At 36.9% G+C, this 13,362-nt stretch overlaps 1 protein-coding gene across 2 annotated transcripts in view; it reads right to left on the bottom strand.

The window, feature by feature from the left end:
- The window catches only part of LOC148941445 (WD repeat-containing protein 44), a 128,904-nt gene that overhangs the window by 56,011 nt on the left and 59,531 nt on the right, over positions 1-13,362 (bottom strand). For both annotated transcript variants that reach the window (XM_089104381.1, XM_089104380.1), the window contains exons 10-12: positions 8,824-8,946; positions 4,289-4,420; positions 1,447-1,608 (exon numbers count right to left, since the gene is read on the bottom strand). In XM_089104381.1, the coding sequence (XP_088960507.1) occupies positions 1,447-1,608; positions 4,289-4,420; positions 8,824-8,946 (417 nt within the window). The remainder of the gene's footprint in view (positions 1-1,446; positions 1,609-4,288; positions 4,421-8,823; positions 8,947-13,362) is intronic.

Raw genomic sequence — 13,362 nt, 5'->3', positions numbered from 1 at the left:
ATTCGGGTTGTAATTTACAGATAAAGAACAATAGACAGCCAAAAATCATACTTTTTTGGAAATTCAACTGGAGCTAAACGAAAAGCAGAACGTCCTCAAATGAGGCGAGAATAATTCACGAGAGAAGAATTAAAAGAAAGTAGGAATTTTACAGAAAGAAATGAGAAGTTCTGGTTGCAATGAAAATAATTGGCGCAGAATGTTTGGGCTAAAGACTTTTTCCGCTTCTAGGGTTACTGCTATTTACACCACAACTCAATTCCCGCCCATCCCCAAAATTTCCCCAAATGCACGAAGAAAAGACCTATTCTTTAACGAGTTTTGACTACCTATGATACGTACAAGCAATCTATTATAACATTGTTTGTTGAGAGTTATAACGCAAGCAAGCAGTAAAAAAACTGTATGATTCCTCTTAGTATTAAAAACCATAAATTTTGAAGCTAAATTATATTCCCGGAATATTTGACTGACGAGCGTAGAGTATGACAGCATTTTATGTAGTTATTGATCGTTCTATTTTTTATCGTAATATTTATGCGATGAGAATACAAATTCGACCATATGAGTGGTCGTTTTCATGAGTGGTCGAATACAAATACGACTCCTGAGTGGTCGTTTTTAGATAAACCATGCATCATGCAAGAGTGACGGCATAATTAAACGTTCTATAAAAGTCACACCATTATTTAGACTAGGACCATTAATATTAACTATTAAAATTCTAAAACCATGGTTAATACCCCAAAGAATACCTTCACTTTATGTAGGGAGTTTGTAGATCCAAACGAGCGTGCATCAGAGTAAGAATAATAGACTCAAGGGCAACTAATTGCGAGCTTTTCATAAAAAAAACCTTATTACTTTGATAAAAGAATTCCTTTAAAAATTTCGAAAAATAAATTGTCTTGGTTCAGCATCGATGTTTCTGTAGGCACTAAATTGGACTGTTGTCTGGATGAGAATGAGTGCACACAAACAACATTTCAGGAGGGGGGAGTATTTTTGGGGTGGAGTACGGTAACCACATTAAGAAAGAAACCTTGCTCAAAGGAAGGAACAAAGGGAAGAGTTTTTAAAGAGATATTATCTATTCAGAAACAAAACATTTTATAAGATCTTAATGAAATTGAGCTGAGTAGAACAACAGGTCAACCACCGAGCCCAGTTGGCCCAACCGGTACCCTCTTAAGTACTGCAGATTCAGTTTATTTAACTTTCATGTCACCTCATCCGGAAAACGGCTCTATCTTAGTGATATCCTAGTGATATTTTAGCATAAGGGGGACGGGGATCAGCAAAAGAAGATATTTCTAAAGGCATCGTTTATTCAAAAAGCAAATTACATAGGAACTTCCCAGACCTGAGGGGTATTGGCAACCTCTCGGAAACCACATTGGAAACGTACATCGTAAAATACTTCAAATTTGGTTATTATATTCTCACCTTGTCTTCTCCAGGAAGTGGCTCTATACCAGTAATTTTCCTTCCTGTAGAGTTCTTTCCTCTCGTTGACCTGACATGTATCTGAGTATGATATTTGAGATTCTCTGTAGTATAAAAAATACATCTTCCATCGTATGATCCAACAACGGCAAAATTTCCATTCTAAAATAGAACTGGTTTAGATAAAGGGTTACAATGTTATAGCAAGTTTAATACTCCAGCCACAGAATAAATTACGTGGCAAAGAACACGGGACATGCAAAATTGCTCCAACTTTAGCAGCTAAAATGGATTATGATTCCTGGGAGTGTGTGTGATGTGGCTTTTTGTAGGCTGTTATGAAACTATTGCAGGATACTACGACTTATAATGCCTTTTATTTGTATTTCTAATAGTTTCTTTTTGGTTACCTCTTCACCAGTTTAAGGAATATACATACTTTTTGTTTTATGAACCCGTGCTTCATGTATAAACATAGTTTTAATGAATGTTATTATATGCTCAGAGTATACAAGTCCAGGCATTGGACTTCTTCTTTTTTTTAAATTTTTTTTTGTCAAGTACCCTTTAATTTTATTAATAAAACTCCGTAGTTCGAACTTGAATACCTATATGATGAACAATTGACACGAATCCTATATTTCTACACATACCAAGTTGGAAGTGGAACGGGGCTGATATTTCAGCAGGTGCGTGAGATTTTCGTTTCAATACGGTGCCACTTCTCTTGAAAAAAATATGCATGAAACCTGTCTTGAAATAGGGCACGCATGTAATTTGGTACCTTTGTGCTTGGGACTGCACACAGCATGTGACCACTGGATTTTTTTTTAACCATTTACCAAAAAGGGGTGAGATTTCAAGGACTGCAATCGTTTGGGCCTTCTTATGAGCCTCACTCTATATGAGGAGACTGGGAAAGAAAACGATGCATAGGATGCGGACTTCACTAAACATAACCATGGGCGGCTATTTACTAAATCTGCGCTAAGTAGATTATGATAAAAGACATCAAAACCCTAAAACACCAAATTTGAAGAAACGAAACATTTGTGAGATAGTTGCTTACTCTAGTTGCCGCTAGGAGTCCTTCAGTACAAAGTATGGCAGAAACTGGAAGATATTTATCAAGTTCGTTATTTTGCTTTAAGACGCTCAAGGTGCAATTTCCCCATCATTTTTGTAACCACCGACTTTAAAAGCTCTTAAATACTCACTTTCGTAAAACTTAAACACCATTTATGAAATATTTACCTAGTCTGTTTTGGTTTTGACCTTTTATATTGTATCAGTTTTTGACCTTTTTTAAGTATCAGCTTGAGTTTTTGTAATCAAATAGTCCTAACTAAATACTGGGACGAGGTTTGAAAACCAATTCCGAACCATGCAGGCTACGCATTATGTTTTTGTTTTACAACGCTGAGATGACACTTTTAGCCTCGTATTTCTAATTACTGACTTAGAAAACCTTAAACATAAACTTTGCCGGAAAACAAATACTATTCTATGAAACATGACTTAGTTTGTTTTGGTTTTGGATTTCTATATTTAAGTACTAGCCTGAGATCCGTAACAACATATCTCCCAAATCCTTTGATACGAACTATGACGAAATTCGAAAGCTAATTCTGATAGATGTAGACAACACATTATGTTTTGTTTTAAGATACTGATATGGCACTTTTAGCATAATATTTATAATTAGTGACATAAAAAAGTCTTAAATACCAACTGTGGCTTTAATCTTGATGAAATGAAGTCCAAAACGTATAAGATGCCTAAAGCTACTATTTACGGAAATACCAAATTTCTTATTTTTCCAGAGAAGAACAGTCCCGCTTGTGTGTGTGTGTGTTTTTTTTTTTCTTTTTTTTTTTTTTACTCGAGATGGTCGGTTCGATCCAGTAGGCGCATATTATCGAAAGAGGGTTCAGTGAGCCAAAAAATTAGCATCCTTGAATTTTTCAAATACTGGAGAAATTTTTCACTGGGGGGGCGGGGAAGTTCCTGGGATGATTTGACAGACGGTCAGATGCATAAATTAAAAAGAAAAAACAAGTTTTTTTTCAACTGAAAGTAAGGAGCAAGATCAACAACTAAAACGAACAGAAACTATTCAGTGTGTGAGGGAGGTTGCCCCATCTTCAACCCTTGCTCTATACAGTAAGTTTGACTTTTTGACATAATTCTTTAAGAAAGACTGCTCAAACACAAGGGCCTGTTGAATTTATATAAGAAGTGTTTTTAACGAAATTAGGACTTTAGCGTAAAGAATGAGGGTTGAGGAAGAGGCAGTTCCCCTCATATACGAAATAATTTCTGTCCATTTTAAGTATTAATGTTTCTCCTTACTTTCAGTAGAAAAAAACTTATTCTTTCTATTGAATTGTTGCAAGTTAACTTTAGCGCAAAGAGTGGGGGCTTGAGGAGGTTGCAGCTCCCCTCATACGTACCAAAGTTTCTGTTCATTGTGAGTTTTAATACCACCCTTTACATTCATTTGAGAAACTTTTCTTCTTTTTTTTTCAGCTCGCTACAAGGCTGACCTGTTTCCCAGTCCTTAGAACTGGCCAATCCGAATCATTTCAGGGATTACGATTATTAACCCTATCTATAAGTGCAAAAAGAGGTGAATTCATACCCTTTCCCAGAATCAGTCCAAGTAGCCCCATCCAGAAAAATTGTGACATAAAGAATATATTTTTAATATTTTGACTCCTCCCGAAAAGAAAGCCTCTGACGTCCTCCCCCTCTGAAGACCCTTGCCTGTGCGCATCTATGAAAATGTAAAGTATAGGATAATTTCAACTAATAAAAATAAAAAAGACATAATGGTGATTACCTGACAAAAGTTAGCTGCTGTGATAAGCTTCACTGGTCCGTCTAATTCGTTCCAGTATTCTACCTTTTTATCGGGGATATTCCAAAGTCTGAGCTTCCCATCCAAAGAGCCACTTAAAAAATACCTATCATCCTGAAAGCAAAAAAGTGTTGGTTCAGTTATGTCAGCCAGCATTTTAGTACTTCAAACCCAAATTCTTCCGCAGAAAAAAGAGAAGTTTGGTTTTACGTAAAATAGACTATATTAGGCAGGAAAGGATGGATCTAAGAGGTCCCTTTGAAATGATTTTGACATTCAATAAACTTAAATTTTTAATTTTGTGCATACGGTGGCCTTTCAATGTATGGCGAGTGAAGAATGTTTTGCAAGTGGGGGGCATAGCCTACGGGAGATAGCCTATATCCCAAGAAAATCCTATTGCTTTTATGATTTTCTGCACAATCTTTTATATTTCCCACACAATTTGCCTTTCTATTTTTATTAGCCATGCCCCTCCCCAGAAATTAATTCCTACAGACAAACCCGGGTTTAAGGGCTCGTTATTTTTTAGATACACTTTATTTCCAATGTCTTTCTTTTCTTCACTTACAACCCCCTTTTACTACAGTTACCTTGCTACTTTCTTTCCGTTGCCTCTTTAACAAGAATGGTAATGACTAAAAATGATTTGAAACAAAACAAAACTAAATCTAAATTGAAATTCTGGCTCAAAATAATCGTCCTCTTAATCCAAGAAAAAAAAGTATCCTAGCTTCCCAAATAATTTTATTTTGGGAGTTAAAATCTTAAAAATCCAGACGTCAGAATCTTTGTTTAGTACTAGTAATTATGATAAAGGTTTATATTCCCTGCGATAATTACAATTTTGCGACAAGCTTACGCAGTACGTAAGTTGCAACATAAAGGTCAAATACTTATATCACTGAAATTTTTACTTTCAGAACTATCTATTCACCGAGCCAGGATTATGACACTATTAAAAATCTTAGACATATCTAAACTTGCTTAAAAAATAGAAAGCAATTCCCATATTTATAACACATTTTTTTCAAGAAATTACAAATTTTGTTCTGGCCTTGGGAAGGCATAGGGGTTTTGAGCCCAACTTATTTTAATTTCTGCTCGTTTTGAGTTTGACTCGGTTATTTATTGTAATTTCTGTTCGTATTGGGTTTCATTTATTTATTGAAGCTGATTTGTGGTAGTTTCACGTTTGGTAGATTATTTTATTTTTGCTCATTTTTTTTTTAATGGAGTTCTTTACTTTTCTTTGAAAAACTTATTTTGTGGAAAGTTTTTTTAATTAATACAATATAAAAACAACCAGGTTATAAAGCATTCTATACTAAAGATAAGGGTTAACTGGGGAGAAAGTAGTACACATAAGTTTCCTCAGTCATTTTGAATTTTCAGCTACCTTTTAATTTATCCTATTAATTGTTTTTCAAAACACAAATATAAAAAAAAAACTATTGCCAACTGAAATGAAGATACAATAAAACATCCTTTATACAAAATTTCTCGGATTGAAAGTAATAGTTGTTCTGACAAAAAAAGATACTATAAATGTACATTTCGCCAGATTTCTAATCTTCATGTTTAAATCTGTAATTGGTCCTGTTACCCCTGATTCTTTGAACGAAAATGGGACCCGACTCCTCCAGCTGTGCGCCATGCACGAACTGGTCATTACAAACACCTTGTTTCACTGGAAAGACATTCATAAGTCAACATGGTATAGCAATGACGGGCGCACGCGAAAGATGATCGACAATATTATAGTCAACCAAAGATGGCGGTCATCAGTCACAAATTGCAGAACCTATCGCTGTGCCGAAATCGGGAATACTGACCAGAGATGAGTTGTGTTGAACTTCCGTCTACAAGTCAAAGCCCAGCCTATAGAGCGACACCAACCAAAATTGGAAAATCAGAAACCAAAAACCGAGAACTTCCGCCAAGTATTTAGTTGAAGTTCAGAACAGATTTGTATACCTGAACACCCTTGTTGACCTGGACACGTATTGGCAGACGTACAAAAACAATATATTAGAGGTCGTTACTGAGACCGTTGGTCGAAATCTGTACTTAAAGAAGCCCTGGCTCTCGCGAAAGCCTTTGCAAATCATTGAGCAACGCAGAAAAGCGCGGCTGGCCGGATATATGCCCTCCTACAGACGGTTAAACGGGGTCAGGAACAAACTTATCCACTGAGACAAGCAACAATTTGTTGACAAAAAAGCTGATGAGCTAGAAGATGCAGCACGAAAAGGTGACACCATGTCGCTTTTCAAGCATGTCAGAGACCTCAGCGAGGAGAAACCTCCAAAGATAGGAGCAGTTAAATCCACCTCCGGCGTAATGCTCGAAGATGAAACCGCGCAGCTTGATCGATGGAAGGAGCATTTCACAAAGCTGCTGAACGCTGACAGAGTCGACGTCGATCCCGACCTAGTCGCATCCGCTGAGCAAACAAGAAGCGAAAATCTTCCAGAGCCTGAGCCTCCCTCTGTAGAAGAGATACAGAATGCTCTGAGGAGGATGAAAAACAACAAAGCACCAGGAACCTGCGGGATCACCGTAGAGCTGCTAAAATTCACAGGACCGCCGATGCTACTGTGGCTGCACATGCTGTTTTCCCTCGTTTGGACAACAGACCTGATTCCACAAGAATGGAAGGAAGGGATAATCCTCCCCCTATGGAAGCGTAAAGGTAGTCGAAGTGATTGCTCGAATTACAGAGGACTCACCCCCCTGTTGGTTCTCGGCAAATTATTTGCCATAACTTTGATAGATAGAAGTACCCAGTTCATCCGTAAGTGCCGCCGGATTCAGCAAGCAGGTTTCATGCCGAACAGATCCACGACCGAGCAGATCTTCACCGTACGCCAGGTAATCGAGAAAGCTCGTGAGTTCCAGCGTACAGTACACCTCGCCTTTGTTGACTTTAAAGCAGCCTTCGACTCCGTCGACCGTGAGTCTCTCTGGCTGATACTAGAACGAACAGGTCTCCCGGACAAATACTGTCGCCTGTTCAAGGCGCTATACACTGGTACAAAAAGCTCCGTCAAGGTTAATGGTCATCGAAGCTCACTGTTCGAAATAAATACCGGTTTACGGCAAGGTTGTGCTGCTGCTCCTAAACTTTTCAATGCGGTGATTGATTATGTCATGGATTGAACCACGAACCGGCTCCCCTTCGGACTAAGGTATGGCGACGGAGTTTTAGCCGATTGCGACTTCGCTGATGATATTGCTCTAATATGCACTTCTGCAGCTGAACTCGAAGAAGCCCTCGACACACTGTCGGAAGAAGCCCTGAAAGTGGGACTACATATTAGCAGGCAGAAAACAAAAATAATAATCGTTGACTCCGCAGGTAACACCGCCAACTAACCAGCATTCAACGTATCAGGGCACACCGTGGAGGTTGTCAAGTCTTTCACCTACCTTGCATCTGTCATCACGGAAAACGGCTCAGTCGAAACTGAAGTTCAGTCGCGCATCGGAAAAGCCGCATCAATTATGGCACGACTATGCCGTTCAGTGTGGTCAAAGCCCAACATCAGCCGAAAAACAAAAATGCGGATCTACAACACCACCGTAACCCAAGTCTTTCTCTACGGTGCTGAGACCTAGCCGGCTGCTGCTTCTGCTCGTGATAACATAGACGTGGCCCAAACAAAGTTCTTGAGACGTATTGAAGGGATCAGATGGGACGACTTTGTCTCAAACACCCGATTGCTGGCACTAACAGATCAGACCCCCAGCCCTCGGCAGGTCACTGCACGAACCCTAAGGTGGTTCGGCAATTTGGTCCGCATGCTAGCAGAAACACCCGCCAGTACTCTCTTCAATTTTGATCCCCCTGCGCATGGCTGGAAGCGCCCCCGCGGAAGGCCCCGGTTCAGATGGAGGGACAGCCTCACCCAGTACCTCTCAATGATCGGCACTGATATACAAGAAGCAGTCACGCTTGCACAAGACCGTTCCGAATGGAGGCGAAGAGTCACGTGTCTCTCTACGCTGGACCACCAGCAGGAGCATTAAGTCAAGTAAGTCAAGTAAGTCATGTTTTCTCTTCAACTTAACCGTGGTTAGTTGATTTTTCAACAATTTATTAGGGGTAGAGACGGAGGAGAGAATATAATTGGTTTTAGGATAATTTGCCTTTTAACATTTAAAATCTTCTTGAAAAAGACCTTCAGCAATTGAAAATTGCTGAATTTTGGGCCAACCGCTGTAACCCTTGCCCAAATGACGCCCCTACCCTCCAAATAAAGAAGACACAAAACATATTTGATACAAAACTATTTGTTTTTGAAAAAAATTGCCATGCTGAGCTGAAAAAAAAATTTATAAATGAAGTATTATAGAAGTATTTCATGTCACGGGTAAATAAATGCAACTCATGAGTTAATAGGCTATAAGTTTATCACAACACATTTTAAAGATGAACTACCCCTTATTTAAATAAAGACAGAACATAAGAAAGTCTTAACACAAAGTGTTTGATATTGGAAAATCTGAATTACCTTGGGATGAAAAGCAATAGCAGTTACAAAGTCAATGTGTTGAAAGCAACAGAGGCACTCTTTTCTGGAAATGTGCCAAAGTCGAACTGTCTTATCCATCGACGAAGAAAGAACGAAATAATTCTGAAACGATGGAATATGGTTAGGATAAGAAAAAAAGAAAAATTTTAATTGGCAGCTTTTTAGCTGGATACTAAAGAACCGGGACCTTGTCAACACCAATTAACAAGATAATTGGAAAGATAGGAATGTCATACCCCATTTCCAAAAAAAAATTAAAGACGTAGCGCACCAAACTAAAAGAAGATTACACTAGACGCTCCAAATAGCAGTCAAATTTAAACTTTGGCATCACTTTAGTGGTTGACCGCTTCTAAATGAAATACAATAAAAAAACAAAAGTAGTACCATTACATTCCTTCTCTTATGCTCTTTTCAAATATTATGGTTACTTTTCTGCCAATGCAACCCACCCCCAACTCCACTGATGGTCCCAGATATAGCCCTAAGATATATATAAATACTAAAACAATACACTAAAACAATAAATTTATCAATTTCTTTCCACTGTTATCCACATTTTGAAAACATTTTGTATAATATATTTGTCCAATACTGCAATAACCACTCAAACAAAACTGGCTTCCATCAACAAGAGAATGCAAAGAAAACCCGTTTTAACAGAAAAGATGAGCCATCACGAAATTAAAATGAACGGAGAAATATATTATTAGGGATACATATGAGACCAACAGGGGGGAGGGTACATTATGAGTAAAAAGATCATGATATTTGGAAAGAACATAAAATAAGGAATCTAATAGTGCTGATTTTGTTTATTTAACGTATTTCCTTTAGAAGTGGCCAGTCACTAAAGTAACACCTTGATTCATTTTCTACTTCGTAGTGGACTATCTTGTGATAGAGTAACACTCTAGAACACCTGGGGTCGCACCAACATTCCATAATCAAAGCATGGTGCAGTTTTCAGAATAGCAGACTCAGAATAGCTCATAAAAGAGGGCTAAATTTATAAATTTAACGCTGAAAAGTCAGAAAGGTGGTACTATTCAAATGAGGCCCGATTCCCGAAGGATTTAATGTTGATCTTAATGGAGTATTGGTTGCTCCTAAATTGGAAATGAATTATCTTGGCCTCCCAATGGGTAACTCCCTTAAAGCAACTAAAAAGCTTCTCATTCGCCATTTCCAGTTCCGGACGTCCAGTGCCTACGGTGGCATAGTTTCCAATAAACTTCGTTTTAATCGCCAGCTGCTAGCTAAATTATATAACTCATATGCGCCCAAATCTTTTATACCTTGCACCTTTTTGGCGTACCTTTTCGGCAACGGAATCAAAGCAACTCCGACAAAAATATTACCGGTTTGCTAAATATCTTCTCAGCCTCCCCCTCTGGGCAAGTAATTCTTGGGCCAATAGGAAATACGGTCTAATTGATCCCAATGCTGCCATCGGCAGATGCATTGCAGCTTACAATAGGGGAATAAATGGACACCCATGGTGTTCCATTTCAAAACAATAGGTCTTTCACGTTTACTGTTTTTGTGTTTGTTATATATACTGTATGATTGTTTGGTATATTATTTTGCTTGTGTGCTTATTCCATAAGTTTTATCTTTGTTTTATTCGTACTTGTCTATGTGCTTGTTACATTGGCTTGTGCTGTCATTTTCTGGTTTATTACTATCCTTGTGCGATTGTTCTATGAGTTTTAATTTGGTTTTATTTGTCATTATCCGTCTTTTTCTTTTGCTTTTGTTTTCTCTTTTCTTCTTCTTTTTTCTTTATTTTTTTATACTCCGTCCATCATTGTATTTCAACGGGTTATAAATAAATTCAATTCAATAAAGATTGTAACAGTTTTGTAGCTGGAAAAGGATTTGACATTCACCTCAGAATCTTAAAATTTGATCTCTTCTAAAGTCTTGAAGGTAAGAAAAGAATATAATGGGAATGGCCATTTATGTCTAGCCTAAGAACAAAATCTAACGAACAACGAATTATTAAAATGCCAAAGACATCAAAATAAAAACATTTTTTTCCTCTAAACACATCTTGGGTCTATTCATAACCAAAAATCTCGATATGTTTCTTTTGTTTTTTTCAAAATTATGAACTTGTTAGAGCTGTACCATATTATCGCCGGTGTTGCCAAGTTGAACGTGAAACTAAGTAATCAAAATTAACTAGTTAAATTTGACAATGCATTTCTGTCTTTCAAAGTTCAAGCATTAACAATCTGCTAATTCTGAAAGACAACTACATTTTCTACATCTAATAATAATTATTAGATTGTTATAATTATAATAATTATTAATAAATATAGATAATAATAATAATTATTACTGATTACAATTTAAAACAAACCAAAACTAACATTTTTAAGACTAAATCTTGAAGTAACACTAATACAGCTTCTACAGCTCCAGAAGATCTTTTCCTACCTCAATGCTTTAGTTAGCCATTAAAATCTAAGGGTTTTCCACTCTTTTTCTTTTCTTTTGTTCATGCATATCCACTTTATTATGATAAAGTGGCAGAGGTCACTTACAATTACAAGACGTAATACAAGCTACTATTTGTGATTTGTACTTAATTGTTTATATATTCTATGTTTATAATTTATATATTCTAACTAGGATTCGAACTCAAAACGAGCAGAAATTAATATGAGTGGGGTTCTAAGCCCCAAGCTTTTTAAAAGCCAGAATATAATTTGTACTTTACTGAAAAAAATTCAAATAAATTTACTGAAAAAATCTGCATTGTCAGTTTAATATAGATATGCTGATATTTATTCCTTAAAATCTTAATTGATTTTTGATTTCTTAAAGTTGGAAAAGTGAAAACATTTGAAAGAATTTTAAATTACTGAAGATTATGAATATTATTTTTGAAAAAGCTGGTTTCTTATTAAATAGGGAATATTATATTTATACTGATTATTTTGATGGACATTGTCTTAAGGAGCACAGGAAAGGCAATTGGAGAACAAAGAATCAAATGGGGAAGAAAAACTTAGATTATGCTGATTAGACTTAGATTATGCTGATGATTTAAGAATCCTAGATGAAAGTGTGGGCAAAATGAATGAACTTTTAGAGGTTTTGCGAGTTTTTTTTTTCAGTAAAGTACAGATTATATTCTGGCTTTTAGAAAGCTTGGGGCCTAGAATCCAATTCACATTAATTTCTGCTCATTTTGAGTTTGACTCTTATTAATTTTAATTTCTGTTGGTTTTGGGTTTCATTTATTTATTGATACTGATTTATAGTAGTAGTATTCTTGGTAGATTATTTGATTCTAGTTTTGTTCATTTTGGTTTAATGGAGTTCTTTACTTTTTTGAAAAATTTTTTTTAATTAATTTCTGTTCGTTTTATTTAGACATAGTCTTTTTAGGGGAGAAAGACTGAGCCTCTTCTAAAGTTAAACAACCATCCCTTCCATAAAAACCTTAAATACCCCCTGGGCATAGCTTACAACCCTTACCCCTAATCTCTGGGGATTCTTTCAGGCCCAAAGGCCTTGTTGTATGATATTCAGACGGTTTTGAATAGAATAGCTATTTCAAAATTTGTATTAGATACATTTCAAGGGCAATACGACGTGTGAGTGCGGGGGGGGAAGGGGAATAGCTGCCCTCCGATCACTTTGACTCTTAAAAAGAACACTAGAGCATCTGATTACCAATCCAATGAGCCCCCTCCGAAGTTTATATGACCATGCTTTCTATAAAAACCTTATATGTCCCCAGGGCATAACTTACAACCTGTACCTTGAGGACTGGGGTGTTTGTTATCCTCAAAGACATAATTTCCAGACCGTTCTGATACGCCGAACAAAATGGGTATCTAATAATTTTGATTGGAAATGTTCGGGTAAATTAGAGGCGTGGGGGGGCATCTACTCTTTAATCATTTTCTAGTAGCATAAAATGCACGAGTCTTCTCAATTTCGAATGAAATAAGCCCTTTTTGAAGCTTCTACGACAAAATTGTCTATAAAAACCTTATATGCCCCAAGGGTATTACTTATGACCCTTGTCCTGAGGGCTATGGGTGCAGGGTTGTCATCCTCAAAGACATAATTTCCAGACCTTTCAGCTCATTGAACAAAATGTCCATACCAAAATACTGTTAGTTGTTCTCCATTCACTTTCGACTATTGAAAAGGACACTAGCCCTTTCAATTTCCAATCAAATGAGCGCTTTTTGAAGTTTGTACGATAACACTTTCTATAAAAACCATATTTGCCCCAGGGCATAATTTACAACCCTTGCCCTGAGGACAAGAACTTAATTTCCTCAGAGACCTCAATCCTCAAATTCTCAAAGACCTAATTTCCAGAACTTTCAACTACATTGAACAAAATGGCTATCTCAAAATTTGATTGGATGTGTTGAAGAAATGGTGGGCGTGAGAGGGGGATTAGTCGCTCTTCAATCCCTTTCGACTATTAAAAAGGGCTCCAGCCCTTTTAATAGACATAATTTCCAGAACTTTCAACTACGTTGA

The sequence above is a fragment of the Artemia sp. Qi Xiang Cuo genome, chromosome 18 (assembly GCF_049724085.1).
Source record: "Artemia sp. Qi Xiang Cuo chromosome 18, ASM4972408v1, whole genome shotgun sequence".
NCBI classification, from domain to species: domain Eukaryota; kingdom Metazoa; phylum Arthropoda; class Branchiopoda; order Anostraca; family Artemiidae; genus Artemia; species Artemia sp. Qi Xiang Cuo.
Note: the sequence above shows the minus strand (reverse complement) of the source record. Positions and strands in the feature narration are given on the sequence as shown.